The 23,072-nt window shown below is 41.9% G+C and overlaps 1 protein-coding gene across 8 annotated transcripts in view; it reads left to right on the forward strand.

The window, feature by feature from the left end:
- The window catches only part of CCDC158 (coiled-coil domain containing 158), a 108,630-nt gene extending 86,102 nt beyond the window's left edge, over positions 1–22,528 (forward strand). For 7 of the 8 annotated variants that reach the window (XM_072624040.1, XM_072624039.1, XM_072624045.1 and 4 more), the window contains 7 exons: positions 1,542–1,705; positions 3,090–3,149; positions 6,411–6,467; positions 10,082–10,149; positions 14,959–15,141; positions 20,589–20,696; positions 22,332–22,528. In XM_072624040.1, coding sequence (XP_072480141.1) covers positions 1,542–1,705; positions 3,090–3,149; positions 6,411–6,467; positions 10,082–10,149; positions 14,959–15,141; positions 20,589–20,696; positions 22,332–22,408 — 717 coding nt within the window. In that variant the 3' untranslated portion in view covers positions 22,409–22,528. Of the gene's footprint in view, positions 1–1,541; positions 1,706–3,089; positions 3,150–6,410; positions 6,468–7,536; positions 7,625–10,081; positions 10,150–14,958; positions 15,142–20,588; positions 20,697–22,331 lie in introns of all 8 variants that reach the window. The other variant, XR_011970434.1, reaches the window with a different exon arrangement.
- Positions 22,529–23,072: the final 544 nt, after the last annotated feature.

Below are 23,072 nucleotides of genomic sequence, written 5' to 3' on the forward strand. Positions count from 1 at the left end.
CAGTGAGATGAGGGAGGGGGTTTGGGAGTGGGGGATGAATGAAAGGACAGCCCTGCTGCAGACTGGCCACCTAAAGCTGGATCACATGAATTGGAGGGCACTGTCATGGGATTTCTGAACCCACTGTTCTGCAGCCTCTGAGGCTGAGGATTGTCCAGGGGGATGGCAAGACTGAGGGGCAGGGGATTTGAAAGTCAAAGCCAGTGTAGAATGAGATCATTGGTTACCTATAGGGCCAAGATTAGAAAGGGAATTGTGTTTGTCTTTCATTCTCAAAGCGGACCATGACATCAGGGAGATGATGACATGACTTGCAGTTGACTTTGATTGGAGTGAGGGAGGGCTGTGTAAGGTCACCAGCCTCACTTTCTCCTCCAGAGTCATCTGGATCCAGTGAGCAGATATTTCTCAGGATGACTGGAGATGGCCCAGGATGCAATGGGAGACCTTGGAGATCCTTTTAGGTTAAGGCCTTTTCAGGTTCTCACTTAGAGGGAAGTAACCAGAAGTGTGGACAAACAGAAGAAAGTCTGAGGTTTTGAATACACAGTGCTGAGTTCTAGGATGGAGTGAAGGAACAGGAGATTGAGGAATGAGATCTCCAGCAGCCTGTGAGTCTGTGTTTGAAGCAGCTTGTTTTCCCAAACAGGCTAAAATATTCCCTTTATAATATTTACTGTATTCTTTTGCTAACCTTTTTTGCCTGACTAACAAAAGTAAATTCTATAAGCAAAGTCAGGAAAGCAATACACTGACTTGACTACAGCATTAATGGAAAGACACCCCCTTCTCTTAAAAAAAAAAAAGACCAACAACCCAGAATCCTCCACATTTATAGTGACAAAATACAGAGGTGAAGAACCAAGGGCAAGGAATATTTTCCATGCCTTCTGGCAGTGCTGATTGGTTTTCCTGGCCTGGTTTTTTTTTTCTCTTTAAAATAAAGAGAAATGCATAGTTTTCTGGGGAAGGGAAGGATATGTCAGAGAATGAAGGTAAAGGAAAAACAAAAGAAGATACCAACATTTTAGAAGAGTAAACTCCAGCCTGGTTTCAGTTGTTATGAATTCCAGGTGATTCCAATGGGCGAGTAATTTCTTTTGTTTTAGAAACTTTAGAGAAGTCATTTAGGTTTGAAACCTTGGAGCAGAAAATACTAACCAGCTTTATAGAATTATGTCACTGATGCCAAAAGGTAGAGTGCAAATATATATTTATCATGCCAAAAATGGACTACAATCTACAAAACTCTTTATGTTCTGGAAGAACATAGGACTGATTTTGAAAAAAAGTTTTCTTTTCATCATCTGTGAAATGAGGGACGAGACTAAATCCCTGAGGTTTCTGTGAGCTCTAAAATTCCTTATTTCTGATAAAAGTCATCACCACCCTCTATCCCAAATGCTTTAATCCTTTAGAAGATGTTGACTATGTTCAGAGCAATCCAGTAAGTAGCACCTTTATTGGTGGGGGATGCGCCTTTCTGGAAAGCACAATATTAACAGCTTTCATTTGTTGTCCAAATAATTGTCCTCATTCAGGTGCCAACCAAAGTCTCTATCCTGAAGGAAGACCCTACCAGGGACTTAAAACAACTGCTTCATGAGCTGAGGAGCGTCATCAATGAGGAGCCCTCCGTGACTCTCCCTAAGAATGAGGGGGACGTTGGGAGATCAGCCCCTGGAGGAGCCATTCACATGGCAGTGTAAGACTGACCTGCTTTTCTCCCGCCAAAAGTCAGCCTGTGTTGGTGTGGTTTGCTGCTCCAGTTGTCAGTGGGCTGCCCTGGCGAGACCTAGGGCTGGGAATGATGTCTGGGAAGAATGGGAAAGGAGCAGGTATAAGAAACCTCTTGTTTAAAAAAAAAAGAAGATAAATCATGTTGGTCAAAAAGCAGGGGAGGGAGCCTGTGGCTCAAGGCCACATGTGGCCCTCTAGGTCCTTGGGTGCGGCCTTTTGACTGAGTCCAAGTTTTACAGAACCAGTCCTTTTCATTGAGGGATTTGTTCTGTGAAGTTTGGATTCAGTCAAAGGGCCCTTGAAATGATTCATTTCAAGAGAGCTCTTTACAAGGCTGTTTTTAAAAATATCACCCCTGTGAGTTAGGTAGTGCAAATGATAACTATTTGACAGATGAGGGAAACTGAAGTTTAATGAGGCTAGGTGACTTGTCTCATCACACATCTGGTGAGTGGCAGAGCCAGGACTGTGCTCACTCCTCTGTTCTCAGAGAATTTTATAACTTCTTATGTACTTACTGTAATTTAATGTATATTTTAGTAGTTATGTATGCATATGTCTCATAGTCCTGCTTTGTCTTCCGTTGGGATCTTTCCCAATGTATAGCTTAATGCATTGCACACAGCAGGAACCTAATATTTGCTTGATTAATGAATGTTTGTTTTGACAGTTGAGGTGGTTGGTCAGTGTTTAACCCAGCTCTCCAAAAAGACAAACACACACACCACACTTAAATTTAATCTACGATTGTTATTTTCTTGCTTACTTTTTGAAGTTTACACAATCAGCAGACCAGTCAAGCCCTGATTTGTAAGTGTTTGCAGATTTCTGAGGTGTGAATGCTCATGGTGAAAATTTCACAGTCTAGGGAGAACAGGGCCCAGCCTCCCCTTGACCTTCCTCCCTAAATCAGCTAGTTAGGAGAGCTACCTGGTGTTTATCATGGCTCTTAGCCCTGTATCCATTCACTGATAACAACCCTGGCTACTTTGCTCAGGTTTGTATCATTCTAGCTTTTCATTTATACATAATAAAATTGAGCTCAGCAATCTTTAAAGCAATGTGGTAAGCATGGACATAACAGGCAGCTTGGAGAACATGGAAAAGATGTAGTCACTGCCTGGAAGGAGCGTCTTATTAATTCTCTGTAGTTCTCCTGAGCAGTCCTCACCTGAAAGCTTTCTGGCGTCTGTGAAAAGAAAGTTTATCTGGGGGTTAAGGGGCTTTCTTTGCAAACTTTGTTGTGGAAACTGAGCACCTGTAGAAGGGTTCAGTTCAGGTGAGGAAGCTCTAATTTACACTTCCATCCTCTTCATGCCATTAAGTGCAGGGTATGTTTGTCTGTACAGAGATGACGCAGTCAGAGATCCGCTTACTGAATCTAAGCTGAGAACAGAGATGTTCAACAGGTAAGAAAGCTCTGAGTTTTGGAATGTAGTTTATAAGCCAAGAGTTTGGGAAACATTAACCCCATAATTGGGGTAATGTTTACCTCCCCTCCTGGCTTCATCCATATATTTTCTTTTTGTTTTCATTTTTTTAACATTTCAATTTATTATTTATTTATTTTAAGCATTCTTTTCTTGTTAGATTTTGAGTTCTAAGTTCTCAGCTTCCTTCCTGAGAAGGCAAGCAATAGGCTATCAATTACACATGTGAAACCATGCAAAACAAAATTCTATATTAAAAAAAGCAAGAAAATAAAATGGGCAAAGTATACTTCAGTGTGCACTCAGAGCTCGGCAGTTCTCTCTTTTTTCATCATGAATCCTTTGGAATTTTTTGGATCATTGTATTGATTAGAGGAGCCGAGTCTTTCCACAGTTGAACATCATTACATCATTGCTGTTACTTTGCATAATAATTTGGTTCTTCCCACTTCACTTTGCATTAATTCATATAGTTTTTGCTATGTGTTGGGAGTAATGTTTTTGAATGAAAATACTTTATAAGACTGTTATATAGATTGTTATCTAGCAAATTTGGTTAAGTCAAAGAAAAGTTGTTGATAAAATGGAAAGGAGACAGTTTTTCCTGAAATCTATAAAAATGGTTATTCCATCTTATTGGAATCATCTTGCTAGAAAAATAGTTGTTTGATTTTAAGTTTTCCCAATTGTCTTATTTTGATTAAGTAACTGTATTGGACACTGGGATAGAAAACTAAATAAGGCACACCAGAGGAGCAGATTTTGTGTCAGAAAACCTGGGCACAAGTCCCAGCTATGACAGCAACTCCATGCCTGTGGCCAGGTCTTCGGGCTTCAGTTTTCTATATGTAAAGTAAATATACTATTACCTGCCCTGTGGACCCAGTATAAGCTTTTGGGTTGATAGGAGGAAAGAACCTTGTAAATTATAAAGTATTATAGACGTGAATTATCATCATGATACCCTGGTAGGGGAGATAAGACAAGGTATACTGATCACTAGAATGTAGAGATTGATCATCTAAGATATCTAAGCCATGGGAAGACCATCAGAAGGAGGAGGGAAGACTGTGGAAGAAGTTACAGAGCTAACCCTGAATGACAAGTAGTATTTCCACAGGTCTAGAGGTGAAGAGTGTCCATTTTAGACGTGAGTAAAGGGCCGAGACAGATCAGGGAACAAAGTGCCTCCTGGTGTTCAGGGATGTTGTGTAGAGTGTGGCAAGGCTGGTGGAGCAGGTCGAATCTACCCCATGTCAGACTAAGGAGTCTGAGGCCCTAGAGGGCAGGGACAGTATTTTATATGACCTTTATGTCTCACCCAGATGAGTAAACAACTAGTCAGTGAATGAACTGAATTCACAAGAAGAGGAAATCACGGAAATTTTTTTGGTCTTGGGAGAATTACCTAAGTACCCTGCATTGGTGAGGTTATTCCCAAAACACTGTGGACTTTGAGCAAGTTATTTCACCTCTTCCCATTTGCCTCAGTTTTGTCACCTGTAAGCTAATAGGATCGGGATCAATTATCTCTAATGTTCCTTTTAGTTCTAAATACTGTGATCCTGGTATCTTTGGCAGCAAAAATAAGCTGCAGTTAGAGAGTCAGGAGTGAGGAGGCCATTGCAATTGTCCAAGCAAAAGTACCAAGAACTTAAATTAAAATTATGACAGTGGGAATGAAAAGTGAGGAATATATGGATGGAAAATGAAAACAAACCAACAATCTGGAGAGGGAAACTGACAAGAATTGACAACTGCTGGCCTTCCTTGAACAAACCCAAGGAAGTTAAATTATTTAAAAGGCTGGGGGGCGGGGCCACAGTACTCTTGGCTTCCTAAACCAAACTTTGCAAGGTCAAGATGGGGAAGGTATGATTAGACAGGCGGGAGGCCCCCATGTAGTGTTGATGACTGAAACTATTGAGAATGGGATCCTCCAAGAATAGCATGTAGAAAGAAAAAGGAAAAGGGGAGAGAAGAGAACCTCAGAAACATCCACATTTAAGAGAATGGGAAGAGAAAGATGAGATAAAGGAAGCAATAAGAGAGGTAGGAAGAGAAATGATATATAGTTCAGTGTCATAGAAACCATGAAAAGAAAAATTATCACCAAAAGGAGTGAAGAGGTGGTCATTGGTGCTAGCTCCAGAGTCGGTCAGTAAACATTTATGAAGTGCCTACTGTATGCCAGGTACTGTGATAAGTGCGGGGATATGAAGAAACACAAGAGTCAGACCTCACAGTCTAATGGGGGAAGGCAACAAAAAGTGAGGCACTGACAAGGTACACACAGGATAAATGTGATGATCAGAGGTAAGAAGGCACTAGAATTAAGGAGAATTGGGAAAGGTTTCCTACAAAGTCAAGTCAAGGAAGATGAAGACTGAGCAAAGGTGATCTTGGTGACAGGGATATCACCAGTGATCATGGAGAGCAGATTCAGAAGAGGAAGATCTTTCTATGGCTATATTTGTGCTTGCAAACTGAACTAAGCCTGAATGTCCCCAAAACAAGGCTAAAATAATGAGGTAGTTAAAGACACTTGCCCGAATCAGAATCTCATAATTGGAAGGGACTTCATCCAACTCATACATGTCCAGGAATCTCCCCTATTACATTCAAACTGGTGGTTATCCAACTTCTATTTGAAAACCACTGAGGAACAACCCACTAACTGCCTCCTACGAGTGTCCAGTCCACTTTTGGAGAGAGGTAGGTCCTGATTAGTGCAAATCTCATGAAGAGGTGGAATTATTCAAATTCACACTGCATATTTCCACTGGATTGGAACCAATGACCATATTTTAAATAATTATAACTGTAAATAGTATGAGTTTGAATACATGTGACCACTTTGGTCACTATTCCCATTAATTAGAACCTAGTTTTTCTTCTTATTAGGAAGTTTTCCCTTATGTGAATCCCAAGTCATCTTCATGTTTCATTAATAGCTAAAACAGATATTGACGTAGAAATGTCATCAAGAAATGAGAAATCTATTCCAGATTAGTATCCTACAGGTTTCTATAGTAAGTGACTTTGGTTAAAGGGAAAGATTGAATACAGACCAAACAGGATATTCTATTAAGTGGATGTGGGTCCTCCCCACCCCACACTGTGTAGTGTTTCTTTATTCTCTACTCAATCTTATTTGAATGAATTGTCTCACAAACCTTGGTGGAAATGCTGTTTCATTCCTTGTCTTTTTTTATCCCTTCCTGCCCCCTCTATTGACAGAAGCAGTACAGGCAGAGAAGGTGCTGAAAGCAATAGGTCAAGTGAGACTTACAGCAGGTAAGAAGGGCTCGGACTCAACATTTCCTTGAGTTTCAAAATACTTTGTTTTGTTAAAATATCCTTGATTGTTGTAGTGCTCCTCTGGGTTCTAGTCTGGGTCACTACCCTCCAGACTCACAGACTCTATTTCAAGTTAGGCCCCTACTGGTATACTTACCAGTAATACAAATCAGGCAGGCTTCCATTAGCTTTTAGAAAGCTGTATTTATTGAGAAGGTATAGTTAAACCTTTGTTACAAGGCATCTGTGTTGGCTCGATGGCACAGTAGATAGAGTGCCAGGCCTGAAATCAGGAGGACTCATCTTGAGTTCAAATCTAACCTCAGACACTTACCAGCTCCAGCAGCAAGACAGAGAACTGTCTGATCATGGGGTTAATTTACAGCTTCTGGTTATTGGAAGTCCTTTCTCAAGTCAAGTACATGCCTTTTTTAATCTGGTTCAAGAAGTGACATTCCTTGGAGCTGCCTCTATGTCTGTGTTTGTCCATGTTGGCCCTTTGGAAGTCCTTGGGATGGATGTTCTCTGTCTGCTACTGGGCCAGGCTCTCTAATAGGAAAATTGAGGAGAAGAGAGAGAAACCCTCTTTTTGTCTCCCTTGCCTCCTCTTCCCATTCTCAGTGGTTACCACTCAGGGGTCCAGCCAGGATCCTTTGAACTGGTGGTTCTCCTTTACCTCTGGTCAGTTCTTCTGCTTGTCTGAAGGACCGCTAACATTGCTCCCCTTCTTTAAGCCCCTGGGGCACAGGTTGCTTGTTCAGGTCCCAAGTCAGCTGTTCCTTTTGTGACCTAATGAGAGAAGAGTTCGCACTTGATAAAGGATCACTAGGTATAGACAATCTCCTTTTCACATTTGAAAAAACCATCATGTCCTGTGCTTCTCATCCTATAAGGGTGTGGTAAGGATGAGATGAGGGTAAAGTAGGAGGGAAGTCCCTCCTAGTGATGTTTAGTGGCTCTGTGAGATGGGAGGTATTTAAAGCCTTCATAAGGCAACAGAAAAATGTGTGGTCACATGGTCATGTGATCCAAGGAGCCCAACCCTTAGCCTAGGTTCTTCCCATAGCAGGCTCTCAATACGTATTGGTGGCAGGAAAGGAAGGAAAGCAGATCCTTCACAGATCTCTCCCAAAATGGCACGCATCACAAACCAGGTGAGAAGTACAACCCCTGCTTGAGCTGTTTATTTACTTTGCTGGATCCATAATCTCATCAGTGCAAACCCTCCACCGCTGGTGAGATTCCTGTCTGCGTCCTCCCCCAGATTCTGTGGACAGGAACTTCTCTATCCAAGAGTCCTCCAGGTCTTTTCCCACTGCTGGGGGATCAGCGCAGCTCTCTCTTTAAATGAATGGCCAACCTCCTTTTGCAGTCAGACTTTTCACAATGAGCAGCAAAGAAGGCAGTAATTCAGGCATAAGTAGATTATTTATTTATTGGTCAGAATCATCCTGATGGCAACTCTAGCCTTTATTTTGGCTGTAAAGACTCTGCCTTATCATTCTGTCTTGCTATTCCATCTAGAGGCAGTGTAGGTCATTGTAGACTTCTAGACTAGGCAATGGGTAATGGGTACGGCCAGAAATGAAGAAGTTAACCCTAAGGAGCTATCCAAATTTAGATAAAAAGTAGCATCATTTTTAATAAACTTGAGAAACTGATAATAAAATTAATCTGGAAAAATAGTGGGGAAAATATCAATGACACACAAAACACATAGACTTTAAAACATACCGCAAAGCAACAGTTTGGGGGTTTTAAATACATAGTATGTACATATGGTATATGTGTACATGTAGCACATGTATAGTACATATATACATAGAGACTTAAAAATCAATAGAATCTAATAGCAATTCTAGAAATATATTCAGACTAATAGCGGAAATGAGCATATAACCAACTAAGATTAACACAACAATGTATATGAACATCACTATTTTAAAAATGCTATAGGGAAACTGTCATAAGAATGAAGGGAATTAACTTGGATCCATACCTTACTGTATTATGTATTGCAAAGAATTTCAGGTGAGTCAAATCATTAAACACAAAGGAAGTGCATACAACTATGTGTGCAGCCATGTATACAGAGCCACATACTTCAAGTGTATATATTTAACTTGGTCAGTGCATCTATTAATTCCTCCATCATAGGTTCCCAAAGTGGGTGATAGCAACTCCCACCCCCGGGGACACTGGAATGATCAGGAGGTGGTGGTAATTTTTTTAAATGATACATGTTTAAAAAATACATTAAAGGGATAAAGGAAATAGATTTCCAGGGGGGTGATGAGTAATTTTGGGGGGGGATGGTAGGCTGAATCAGTTTGAGAATCTCTAATCTGATAACCAAATCACAATTCCTCTGTGGCTTAGTAGAAGATTTCTGGGAGTTGCTAGGTCCAAAAAATTCATCCCACTGTTTCCAACCAGGTGATGACCCTTTCTAAAGTTAGTGAGGCTGGCCCATCAGTGATTAGATAAAGTTTATCAGAGAACCCAAACCTATTCACAAACACACTCAACATGAAAAGCACAGACCGTTTGGACACAATTATCATCACCTTGTGATGTCTACATATATGAATGGATAAATTGCACATCTGTCAGATGCTTTCTTCACTACAAGCCTGTGCAAATATTATCCCCCATCTGCAGATGAGGAAAGGCAGCTGAAAGGCACTGAGTGATTTATCCCTCGTGACATGGGTTGGCAGCGGGGTTAGAAGCCTGACCATCTGACTGCAGCCCAGTGCACGTTCCCCTGGTGTATTCGCAGAGATTGGAAGAGAATTTGGAGTGAACCAAACGGACTCGAATATTTGGGGTTTCTTCTGTTTAAGTTGCTTAGTTTCATAATAGTAATTTTAAAAAATTAGACGCTAGACAATCATTTGAAAGAAATTGCTATTAATTTGTAAATGTTAAGGATAATTCAACACTGAGTTGGGTTAATGCTATCAGGAATTGTTTGGTAAACCTGTTATTCTGCAGTGAACTTGCAGTGGATGCTCACAGTGGCGAACCTAGCTTTTAAACCTTGTTTATCAGGTTTTACTTATTTATTAGTTTAATCCATGTTCAAAGGCTTAAAAGTAAAAGCCTTGTGAAATACTAAGTGGGTTTAAAGGGCTTTATGATTCACTTCTTTGTATTATCTAAATCTCTTAGTTATTAGTCATAGATATTTGGGGATTTCGTTTACTTAAAATTATTTTTTTTACCTTTTGTCCTGACAACTATCTCTTTCAATTACGCCTCCTAACCTAAATCATGAAAATTTTATCTCATACAAACATACAAAGATGACTGTATTGAAACACCTCTTTTCTCTTCATAAATATATGTTGTTTAGGCTTCGTAGTATTGTTTTTTACCTGTCATAAAAATAATATGGAAACTGAGGGGCAGGAAAAGGTCAGGTGAAGAATCTCCCAGGCCACATCTGCTGGAGCATGGCAGCTTTCTGCTTTGGTGATGGCTGACGTTGCCCAGTTCCACTGTCACTGATGACTTCGGTTCCCTTGGATTTGCTCCTCTCAATCTTAATGTTGTACTTGGACAATAAATGTTAGTTAGCATTATTATCATCCTTGTTTTGCTTCCAGAGATCCTGCAAGTTTGCATGCTGGAGACCTGGAGGACACAGCCAAGGGCTTCGGTTTTCCGTCCAGTGGTGAGTATTCACTGGACGTTTACAGAACATGCAAAGGCTCTGAGGATATGGGTTTTTTATTTTAAAATGTAATCCACTAATACAAAACCCCATGTGTATTACGTTAGCACAATTCCATGAATCCTGTGACCTTGGTATGTTACTTGTTCATGAGAGTGTTTTACATGTTCCGTTTATCCAGATGTTCTGCAGGCCATTTGGCCCAACTGCTTTGTTCATTATTGGGCTTATTCAATTGAGACTGCATTTTGTTTCATATTATTGTATTGAAGACAATAGAGAAATGTGTTCTGTAGATGAAAAACAAACAAAAAGCCTTCAGTTAGGTTAGGACCATAAGTACACTGGGCTGTTTGGGGGACACTTGGACCTCTGAAATCCTTCCTCCCAAACTTCTCCCTTCTCCCTGGTTGCTTAAGTCACAGCCCAAGGATTGGGTTACATGCACTGTTACCCAGGAATTTCCCTGAACAAGGACATACACGCTATGTCTTCAGACTTTAGCCTAGGACCTTCTTGTGTTGTAGACAGGAGGGGAGACAAGACCCCATCTGGTCTCCTTCACCTCCAGTCTATGGTCCCTGGGTGGGTGAACCAACCAGTTAAAACTAGCACTGACTGGCCAGGTGCAGGTTGACATCTTAGTCAACCAGAGACTTCAGTAGAAAGAAGGAGAGATTTTGTTCTTTTTCTTGTACATATTTTATGTGCCCCGTGAGTATTTAGAAGTCCTTTGGTACAAAATTCTCTACAAGGCCATCTGAAGTCAAATTCAGGCAGAACTTATTAAAATCTATTTTCATTCAAGATACATATTTTACTCTAATTTCTAAATAATCAGTAAAAACTGTTACGATGAAGTATTTTCTCTTAGCCTCTCTTCTACAGATACCAGTTCAGTATAGTTCCCAATAAATGTTGCTTAGAATGACTTAAATTTAAATTTGAGAAGCGTATTAACATTTGAAAGTACTTTTCGAAAGTTACTCATCTGTGCTGGAACTTATGCTGAAGTCCTTACACCTTTCAAGAAAACTGAAAATCAGTCGCTCCCGGTGGGCCAAACTGAGAGAATTCAGTTCAATGAATTCAACAGACATTTAATTTCTGGGAGTGCTGTGATTGGTGGAAGACAGGCACAACTCCAGAGCCATTAAGCAATGATAAGCAAATGATGCTTGGAAATTAACAATTTAAAGCAATAGTTTGATTTATAGTCAGGAAAAAAATGTGTTTTCTTCATTTTTATTAAACCAACTCGAGATAGGACTAAGGATTGGACCTGTGATTTCACTGGTATAGGGCAGGGGTGCGGGACATATAGGGAATTAATTCCCAGGTGAGAAAAGTCCCTCTGCCAGTGCACAACACTGACATTTAAGAGCCAGACCCAGGGTCCCACAGCCAGGATGGATCTGTCAGAGGCATGACTTGAATCCAGGACTTCCAGGTTCTGAGGCCAGCCCTCTGTCCACTACATGGTGCAGCCTCTCTTAATGATGGAATTGTGGAGTCAGAAGTGATGTTAAGTATCAGGCAGGTCCCACTATCCAAACTCCCTCCAAAATGCCCCTGGATGGGTAAATAGCCAGCTTGTGCTTGCAGCAGTGTGGACCTGAATGCCAGACAATGATTTCTGTAATGGGTGGAGAGAGACAGAGAGAGAGAGACAGAGACAGAAACAGAGAGACAGAGAGAGAGACAGACAGACAGAGAGACAGAGACAGAGAGATCCAATTAGAAAACTGACATTTTCATTATATAGTATTCTTCTATGATGCATAGTTATGTGGTTATGTGCCATCCAGTCTGCACAAATTCTGTATACAGATATTTTATATAGATAATGTTGCTTTCTCTGCAAGTGGGTTTTCAGGAGTTTGTCGTTCCATGGGGAAGTAAGCATAAACTAGCAGTGGGAGTGGGTAGCTTAAAAGATGTTTGATGCAAAAAGTTAAACTTCAGAATAAACCAGAGATTTCACCTCATGAACAGGAAATTGTTAGAGTGTAACACAAAGGCAAAAATACTTAATGACTGGGATAAGTGATGCTCATGCATTGTTGGTGGAACCATGGATTGGTGAAACTTTTTTGGAAAGCTGCCAAGCCTAGAGGCCTGTATTGGGCTACCCGAGTCTTTCCTACCTGTCCCAGGTCTTCGGCTGGCCACGCCGGATGCACATATGAGAGAAAGGACGTTCCAGAGTCGAACAGGGGTTGAGCTTTATTCCAGGGAATCGGTTACAAGTGCAGGGGGAGGTCTTCCTTAGGAGGAAGAGGGGGAGATTTCCTAAGGAGGCTAAGCTTAAGGGATTGGAAGTAGAAGTACAAGCGGGGAGAGAGGGGGAGGGGAGAGAGGAAAGAAAAGAAGCGGAGCCCTACTTTTCTCTTTGGCTCCACACGTGCTAAGAGAGAGCTTTCTGGCTTCCTCATTCCTACTTAATTTTCAGCCACACAGTTTGCATCTCAATACCATGCTGTTAGGTAACTAGGTGTGCTCCAATCCAGGACGACCTCGAGGGCAGGGAGACTCCACCCATCAGGTATCTCCGGGGGAGAGGCGGAAATACCCAAGCTAGCCGAGCTAGCTCAGTCTGACCTTCTCGAACCCCCGCTGTTCATGGAGGGCCTCGTAAGACTCTAAGATTTAGAAGTCCCACTTTTACCTGCCCGAGACTGTCCACACGGAATTGAGCTTCCAGTCCCAACAGAAAGCAACTTGGACATATGTGATTATGATGAAATTTATGAAGTATTTAGGAATCCACCTACCTAATTTTAGTGTTTATAACCAAAAAGTAACTAAATGCCACCTCTTTTCACCCAGTGCTACTCCTACATGCCATATACCCCAGAGCAGTCAAAGACTGAAGGAAAAGTTTGATTATTTTAAAAAATATTCACAGTAGCACTTTTGTTATAGCAAAGATGTGGAGAGTTTGTGCTTGGGGAATGACTGAACAAATTATGATGTGTGTATACCATAAGGACTATTATTGTGCCAAAGAAATTATTAAAAATGTGGATTCTGAGAAATTTGAAAAACGCTTGTATGTGAATTAACACAGAGAGAAATGAACAGAATCAGAAGAATTTATACAATAACAACATTGTAAAGGAAAACTACTTTGAAAGATTTAGGAACTCTGAGCCGTGGTAAGCTCAGTCATGACTTCAGACAACTGTCAAATCTTCCCACTTCTTAGAAGAGAATTGTTCAGCTAGAGGAGCAAAATGAGATGTGTTTTTTCAGACACTGCCAATGGGTGCCTTTGTTTCATGTAATTATGGTTATTGGTGACAAGAGATGGCTTCTTTGGGGGATTGGGCAGTGCTAATATTAATTCAAGGAAAAAAAGAGCACCAAAAAAATTGATGAAACGATACTAGAAAAGAGTGCAGGAAGCGCAGAGAGGGCTCAGCCAAGAGGGACAGGGCCCTGTTGTGTGAAACAGGAACCTTAACCAGACAAGCCGCATATAATAATAGAGGTGAATGGTCAGATTTTTTTGAGTTTTTTCTAGTGGGGAATGCTCATACTGAGGCTTACATTCATAATAAAGAACAGTTCAAAAGTAAATTTAACATACATTTTTAAATGTACATAATGTTATTTCACAGCTACATATACAATCATCTTTTTCTGTTCTTTATAGATTGAAATATTCATGTTGGGTGGTGATGCGCATGCTAAGTTCTTAATAAAAATAAAAAAAATAAAAATACATACTGCCAGCATTCAGAAAGTGTTTGGAAAGTTTGTGCTAGACACTTCATACATAATATCACAAGGAACCAAAGAAGCAAGTGCTGTCATTCCAGCAGGATATGAGATGGGACCATGGTGTCATCGAAGGAGCCAGTCACGTACAGCTCCAAGCACTGTCTGTTCACTTTGTTGTCATTGTTCAGTAGTGTCAGTCCTGTCTGACTCTTCGTGACCCCACTTGGGATTTTCTTGGCAAAGGTATTGGAGTGGTTTGCCATTTCCTTCTTCAGTTTATTTTACAGATGAGGAAAGTGAGGCAGACAAGGTTAAATGACTTACTCGTGTACATACAACTGTGGCACGGCTTGTATCTGAGGCCAGGTTTGACTGTGCCACCTAGCTGCCCTTTTCACTTCATGTTTTTGAATCAAGAGTGATATTGTCATTCTTGCACTCTGAGCTCAAAATTCTATTGTGACACAATAATCTTATAAACTAATAAATTCCATATTAATGAGTAACATTTGGGGCTGTATGTTATTTGGGCTGTGTAAAGTCCTCAGCTACCAAGATTCTAAGTATTATTTCCAATAGGAACAGCCTGGTGGTGCCATAGTGCACAGAACCCAGAGGCTTGGAGTCAGGAAGACCCATCTTTCTGAGTTCCAATCCAGCCTCAGACACTTACTAGCTGTGTGACCTTGGCCAAGTCAGTTAGCCCTGTTTGCCTCAGTTTGTCATCTGTAAAATGAGCTGGAGAAGGAAATAGAAAACCACTCCAGTGTCTTTGCCAAAGATGACTGAAATGACTCAACAACTATAACCAAAATCATTCCCATTGAGGTAAGCTGGTCTTTTCCCAGTCCACTGAGAACACACCAGAAAAGAGCAAACACCAGCCCATACTCAAAGGTTCTGTGAGTGCCATTTTCTTGGTCTTCAATGGTTGCTGTTAGTGAATGACTGAGAAATGGTATGTGAACAAAAGAAAAGGCCATGCAGAGGAAGGGGAAATGGTGTCAAGATGACAAGGACTTGTTTTTAAAGTCAGTGTGGTGTTTCCTCCATCTCACGGGACCTGTTTTGCTTGTGTTGTAGTAAGTCCCTCAATCACAGCTGGTGGGAGCCGCTACACCGCTTCCCCTAAAAAGTTCTCCCAGGAGCCAAAGAGCACAGAGAGGACTCCGGCACACACACTCTTGACCAACTCAGCCGAGGATTCTCTGTCTTCCAAGTCAGATTACAGAACTGCCAAACATACACATACATCAGATGTTAAAGGTATGGGGGCCCCAATGCACTTGAGAGACCTGTTGATTTCTTTCCATTACTGAAAATTTCTTCATATTTTCCCATAGAGATTTCATGTGGTTTTAGCTTTACAAAGCAAAGTAACCCATTTACAACAAACTCTAACTGATACTCTGATTTGATGAGAGCCCTTTCTGTTTTTGTTTCCTTTCTTTTTAAAAAAGTAGGATCGCCTGTAACTTACACATATTAATCAGATGATTTGATATTTTCCCCATAGTCAATAGTTTATATTTTTCTTGTACATTTAAATATTTTCCCCATCCTTTTGAATTCAGTGTCCTTCAGCCCCAGTGCTGCCAGATACAGATTACTATTGTACAGACACTTTGTAAACCTTGGCACATTGTGTCAACGTGATTTATTATACACCTTTGTCAAAAGTCCTCATTCTTTAATTACCAGTTCATTTATTAAATCTAAAAGAATACCAAGATCAAGGTCTAGCCACTGCTTCTTCACTGCTCTGAATGTTTTCCTATTTCTCCTTTCTTTGCCTCTCCTCATGTTTTTTATTTCTGTGAAGACGGTTCTCAGATCTATTGGCGCAGCCCTAACTTCTGTCTTGACTTCCAAGTCTCTCATTTGCACTTGCCTATGGGACATTGTGAACTGGATATCCTGGAGGCATTTCGCTTCAACATGTGTAAAACCAAACTCATTATCTAACCCCCTCCCAATACTTCCTTCTTCCTAACTTCTCTGTTGAGGGTCTCCCCACCATTTTGAGTCACCCAGATGACACGATTAGATGTCCTCCGCAATCCCTCATTCATTGTGTCTCACCTTCTCCCATATTGAATTACTCAGAGATGCTGTGGGTTCAGTTCCAGACCAGACCACAATAAAGCAGATATTTCCGTAAAGCAAGTCACAGGAATATTTTGATTTCCCAATGCATATAAAAGTGATGTGAACACTTATATTGTAGTCTGTCAAGTGTGCAATAGGATTGTTTCTTAAAAGCAGTGTACATACCTTAATTTTAAAAATGCTTTTTTCTTTTTTTTGCTAAAAACATCAGCCATCATCTGAGCCTTCATTGAGTTGTAATGTTTTTGCTGATGGAGGATGTTGCCTGCATGCTGATGGCTGCTGACTGATCAGGGTGGTGGTTGCTGGAGGTGGGAGTGGCTGTGGCAATTTCTTAAAATAACCCCCGCCCCCAAATTGCTACATCAATTGACTCTTCCTTTCATTTGAACACTTAGAGGCTATGGTAGGGTTAATTGGCCTAATTTCAATATTGTTGTCTGAGGGAACAGGAAGCCTGAAGAGAGGAGAGGGATGAGAATAGTCACTCAGTGGAATGGTCAAAGCACACAGCATTCATCAGTTAAGTTCACCATTTTATGTGGGTGTGGTTTGTGACACCCCAAAACAATTGCAATAGGAACTTCAAAGATCACAGATCATCATAATAGACATAATAATGATGAAAAGTTTGAAATATTATGACAGTTACCAGAATGTGACACAGACATGATGTGAGCACATGCTATTGGAAACATGGCGCTGATAGACTTGTTCCATGCAGGGCTGCCATAAACCTTCAGTTTGTAAAAAACACAATATCCCTGAAGTACAGCATAATGTGGTCTGCCTATAGTTACTAATTCCTGTTGGTTCCCCCTTCATGACATTTTTCACATGTACCTCCTTCTTTCCCCTGGCCCTCATTACCTCACACCTGGACCATTACAGAGGCTGCTGCTTTGCCTACCTGCCACAGACAGTTCTCTCCCCACTCCAGGCCATCATATTGATCTTCCTAAAGTACATGTCTGATCGTGTCATCCCCATTCCATAAACTCTCTCTGATGAGAGACCACCAGAATCGAATATAAAATATTCTATTTGGCTTTTGAAACCCTTTACGAACTTGCCCCATTCTACCTTCACAATCTTCTTACACCCTCCTATTTTCGACAGACTCTGGGATCCAATGACACACAAGTTTAAGCAGTTCCTTGGTCAAGAAGCTTTACCTCCTGACTCTGGGCATTTTCCCTGGTTGTCCCCCCATCCCTAGAATCCCTACTCATCTCCCCTTCCTGGCTTCTTTGGCTTCTGTCAATTCTCAACTAAAATCCTACCTACTACAAGAAGCCTTTCCCAATGTCTCTCAATCCTATGGCCTCCCCTCTCCCATTACGTCTAGTGTATCTTGTATGTATCTTGTTTGGTCTGCCCTGGGCCCCCTGGGTTCTTGTTCTGACCTTCCCCTCCCAGGGTAAGACCCCCCTGGAATTATTGGGGTTCAGGGACCTTTCTGCCTTCTCAGGACCCAGTGTGAGGGACCTCAGAGACCTGGGGTCTGGACTGTCCAGTCTGAGTCCAGTGGCTCTGTGCCAGGTGTTGCCTGCTGCCACCTCGTGGGCTTCAATATTCCCCAAGCTGGGCTTTCTCCTAGGAGTCACCCTGCCCCCCCAGGCTGCACATACCCTCACTGTGTCTGAGGGCTCCTTTCCTTACCACCTCTGGGCTGGATTTGTCACCAACATAGTTGGTCATTGCATTTCCTCATCATTATTATGTCTGCTGTGAGCTGCTGGGGATTTCTGGAGCAGGTATGTGGGAGCTAGGTGTCCACCCCTCCTTAGCAGGAGAGTCCCTCCACTATCCTGGCTACTGTCCTCTGGATGGGTTGCAGCTTCTTACTGTGTCACTACAACTGAACCCAGGGCTCCCAGCATGGTCTGAGCTGGCCAGGGTTGAGGGGAATCACTCTTTGGCTGCAGGAGGTGAATGAGAGGTGATGTTTCAGGCATCATGGTGGGAGATCATGTTAGGTTTCTTGGCTGTGGTAATATGCTGTCTATTCCTATTGAACTCTCAGGTCACTGAGTTCTCCAAATCTTTAGCAGGCAAATTGCCATCTTTCCATGTTTCCCTCCTATTGCTGTTGTGAAGAGGATTCTTTGAACCCCAGAGTAAGACTTCACATTTGTCCCATTTCGAATTCTGTCTGTCACCCACTATTTAGCTCTCCTTCCCAGCTTTCTATTACCTGCAAATATTCCTTTGTCCAGTTCATTAATAACAGTGTTAAACAACATAGGGTCAAGCACAGCCCTCAGGCCCTCCTCTGGGGACTTCCTGCCAAGCTGACATTAAGCCAGTCATGACTCCTCTTTGGGCTTAGCCATTTAGCCAATCCTCAATCTGTCTAGGATATTTGTCTCCATCTTTGCCATGAGAGACTTTATGCTTTGCCAAAAACTCGTTAAACAACATCTGCAGCATTCCCCTTATCCACCTGTATAGGAGCCATGGACAAAGAAGGGAGGAAAGAAAGAGAAAGAAAAGACAGTAAGGAAGTAAAGAAAACCAATCTACTTTGGTGCCTAGTAGTGGCATGAAAGATGAATCATAGTGGGTAGAGACTTGGGGGAGGGAAGTCAACATGGAGGCCATAGTGATCATCCAGGTGAGCTTTGATGAGGACTTGAGCTGAGCTCACAGCTGTGTGAGGTGAGGGAAGGAGGTATGTGTATGTGAGAGATGCCAGGGAGGTAGAAACAAGATTGGACAACCTATTAGATATGTAGTGAGAAAGAGTGATTAAGGAGGACACTAAGAATATAAACCTGGAAGACTGGAAGGATGGTGGTGTCCTCAAAGACACTAGAGAAGTTTGGAAGAGGGGTATGTTCTGGGAACAGAGGGGATAATAATATGTTGTTTGAGATGCCTCCAGTTAGAAGTATCCAGTAGGCCGATGGTGATGTGGGACCGAAGGTCAGGAGAGAGACTAGAGGTGGAATTTTGTGTAGGAAAGAACTAGGGAATGGACAGATTCTAGAGGTCATGGTGAAGATGAAATCTAGGCTTAGGAGGAGTAGGGCATAGGGAGAAATGGAATGATAGGATTTGATGATCTGATAAAGAGATATCATAGAAGGTGATTACTTGTAGTGATGGCCAGATGGAGTACCTATGTGACCATCCCTGCATGTGGCTCTGGTGGCATTGAAGTTCAGTAGATTGAGGACCTTGGAAGCTAGAAGATTTGAGGGGACATCAAAATATATGTTTAAGTTGCCTCATAAGTGGACAGGAGTTGGTGTAGAGAGAAAGATGGTGAGACAGGAAGAGGAATGACAAGGAGAAAAAGAAGGACCATGTCCTGGGGTCCTATAGGAAACAGCCACCAGGATCATCCAGTGCATTAGCTATCATATCTTTTAGAGAACTTTTAGAAAGGTGCTAATCAGGGCCAGACATAGGATAACCTAGAAAATAATTCCCAAGTTGACATCAGTGAATCACAACTACACCTATTACCATCTCATCTGTGTCTTTTCAGAATGAACAGGTAGAGCATCCTTATCAGATCCTTTTCTAATATCTCTGTCAATGATAGTCCCAGCACCTCACCCCCTATTCTTCTTGTCTAGTCTTCCTTCAAGAAAGATATCGATGTTCATGTGGAGTGGGAGCCATACCCAAGGACACCCAGCTAGCTCTTTATGGTCACCTCTCTTTCTAGTTGTTCCTGAACCATCACTCTAATGATCAAATACTTGTTAGGGGTTCATGAAGTCTGGCATCCGTGTCTAAGAGGGCCTCTCCGGCTCTCTCTGGCTTTTGCCACAACTGTATCCATGGTAGGTTGTACCCATGATCCCCATATGCATTTCTGTTCAGCACTGTCTCCATTCAAGTGGCATCCTGTAGTTCAGAGGATGAAAGCCAAATCTCTAACCATCCCACCATCATGTGCCACTTACCTCCTGACCTTACTAAGCCTGTCAGACAACACTAAAGTGTTAACAAAACCTGTATTTAATTATGCCCAGACAACCCACATCAAGGAAGTGTCCAGCTCACTCAAACTTGATCATCATCAGTTGTAGTGAGAGGTCTTATAAGAAATTGTGAGCATGCCCCTCACACATGCTGTCCATAATTGAAAAATAGTTAATTGGATGTTTTTTAAACAATAAAACTTATTTTCTAGGTTTTACTTGTGTTCCTTTGTATTTGAAAGATTCATTTGTTTGTTTGTTTTTAAGACTGGAGCTCCCATTCTCACCCAGACTAGAAGTTCATTGGCTACTAAAAGGCCTAATCCAGAGAAGCATGAAGGCTTTATCCTGCTGGTTTCCCACCTGGTTGGGTTTGATACTCCTTAGGCAGCCTGGTGGTCTCCCCCTCCTGCTGGCTCATACTGCCTCCAGACTTAGACTCTGACTGGTCTAGCCTAGTGCAGTTCAGACCTTTAGAATTCAAGCCCCACCAACCTCAGCCTCCTGGGGAGCTGGGATCACAGGCATGCACCCCCATGCCCACTAGGCTTACATACTTTAAAGTGAATCTCTGGCCTATATTGAGTACTTTCCAAGGAAAACACCTGGCTATGAATGGATTTTTTTGTAATCATTTTTAATTATATGCTTAAATTTTATTGTTAGTTTCTCAGAGTCAACCTGTAGAAACAACTGGAAAAACATGTAGGAAGCTACAGAACAGGCTGGAAAGTTTACAGAATCTGGTGGAAGATTTACAAATGAAAAACCAAGGTACAGAATGCTGGGGTGTGGGGGGGAAGTAAAGAGGAAGGGGCTCTCCCAGTTCTTTGGAAAAAGTAGGTTCTGTCTAAAACATTCTTCTAACAGCTATCTCAAGCGCTGCTCACAAATGTGTGCCTTGAGCATGGGAAGGATGTGGGGGCAGAATGTAGAACTTGAGTCCTAAATCAGCTTCTGAGGTTCCTGACCTGATTACAACATATGAAAACAAGTAGTGTTTTCTTAGTACTCTAAGAAATTGGGAGAGAAAAATAACATTATTGGAGAAATCTTTTAAAGTCTTTTCCAGAACAAAAACTATCCTGCTGAACAGTAGAACCGATACTTTGAGTAGGTCATCTTTGGTACTCTCTTCCCTGCTCTCCATTAGGTCTAAGGGCTTAAACAACTGGAGATTGTTTCATTCTTGGTCTTTGTAACCCCAGCACCTTGCACAGGGATAGACACAGGAGGGGCTTGGTGGCTGATGGGTTGATTTGAGCATTGGCAGTACACAATTTGGCCAGTTCAGTTCAATTCAACCTTCCTTAATGGCACATGGTAGATATTTGTGCCAGGCACTATGCCAGCAACTGGGGATCTGAAGACCGAATGGAGGCAGTCCCTTTCCTCCAGGGCTGATGTTGTACTGAGAAATAGGGCAAGTGTCCAAAGAAAAACTAAGAAAGGAGCTGGTCATGAGGAGGGCTTGTGTGGAAATAGCCTGAGATAAGATTGAAAGGCCTTTACAAATGTAACTGTTTTTCTGTGCTGGTTGTGGTGGTCTCTTTGATTTGAAAACTGTGATCATGTCATAGATGTAGAACTGAACTAGAACTTGGAAGCTATCTGGCTCAACCTCCTCCTTTTACAGGGGAAGAAACTAAAACCAAGGGAGGTTAGATCACATCCATCAGAGACACCATAACATGACAACTGCTCAGAGACCCCTAGTCCAGCACAAGGTAGAAGGGCCAACAGAAGGAGATCCAGAAAGAGCAGGAGGGCAAAAATCAAGGGAGGAGGGTCAGTCAACAGCGGGAGATGTCTAGAGAGATTAAGATGAGGTCTGAGAAAAGACTGTCAAATTAAACAATGAGGAACCTTGATTACCTATAGGGAGCAATTTTAGTAGGGTGGTGAGGAGGGAAGTCAGAATTGATCAAGTTCAGAATACAGCTGTCCTATTCTTTAAGTAAGCTGACTTTTTACACAGAGCTGTGACTATGATAGAATGAATGGTGTTTTGTACCAGGGCACTGAAATTTAGAGGTCCTTCACAGAATTTGAACTCCTACCGTGACATAGAAATAACTGAATTTTGTACCTAGTTACCAAGATTGCCCATGAGGGCTTCCCTCTGCCTCTCCCTCAGGACCCTCAGATGAGCTCCTCTGTCTGGCCTCACCTGGAGTCCCTACGCCCTACCTGGAGGCAGCCTTTCCAGCAGTGAAGGCCCCAGGTGTCTCTTCAAATCCCTTCAGTGAATTTGCCTTAAAACGATGATTTGAGATCATGGTTCATGCAGTTTGCTTTGTGTTCCAAAATTTCTACTTATGGCTCTGCTTTTAAGCAGCATTCAAACAGCTTGAAATCTTCTTTGCTTCTGCTCAGCCTGTGTTCACTTGTGTTTATTACCTTTTCCAGCAATGTCTTCAATGATCAGGAATCAAGAAAAAAGGATACAAAAAGTGAAAGACCAAGAGAAAATGCTATTGAAATGAACCATCCCTTGCTTCACTTTTGCATATAGACTATGCCTAATTAGCTGTCTTGTTAAACATACTTATTATTCTGTGGAAGGTTTTTTTCTGTGAAAGTTTAATAAAAGAGTCAGAGTCAGAGTCAGAGTCAATGAACATTTATTAAGCGCCTACTCTGTGCCAGGCACCGTGCTAAGCTCTGTGCATACAGAGAAAGGCAGAATCCCTGCCCACAGGAGTTCGTAGTTTTGGGGGGTGGAGTGGAGACAGAAGAGAGAAAGATGCTGAAAAGTGTGTGTAGGGAGGAGAATGACAAAGTCCTGCAGGTGGTAAGAAATTATTGGAGGACTTGGGGGTTTGTAAGTTGATGTCATCTTACAGAATGAAGAGTTTCTGGAGAGGATAAAGTCCAGAAATGTATCTGGGCGGGAAATGGTGAGGAGAATTCCTTGGATACCAGCCTTAAAATGGAAAAAAGACTGGGCAGGAACTCTCCAATGTCCTGACTCCACCCTCTTCAATCAGAGGGAGAAGGGGTCACAGAAGTAGAGGATCCCGAGGATGTGTGAGTTTCTCATTGGATTTCATCTTTAAGAATGAAAACTGAGGAGATGATGAAGTTCTAGAAGGTAGCTGGGTGGGGAATGATGAGAATACTCTGGGTGCCATCTTTAAATGGAGGAAT

This window comes from Notamacropus eugenii, chromosome 7 (genome assembly GCF_028372415.1).
Source record: "Notamacropus eugenii isolate mMacEug1 chromosome 7, mMacEug1.pri_v2, whole genome shotgun sequence".
Lineage (NCBI taxonomy): Eukaryota > Metazoa > Chordata > Mammalia > Diprotodontia > Macropodidae > Notamacropus > Notamacropus eugenii.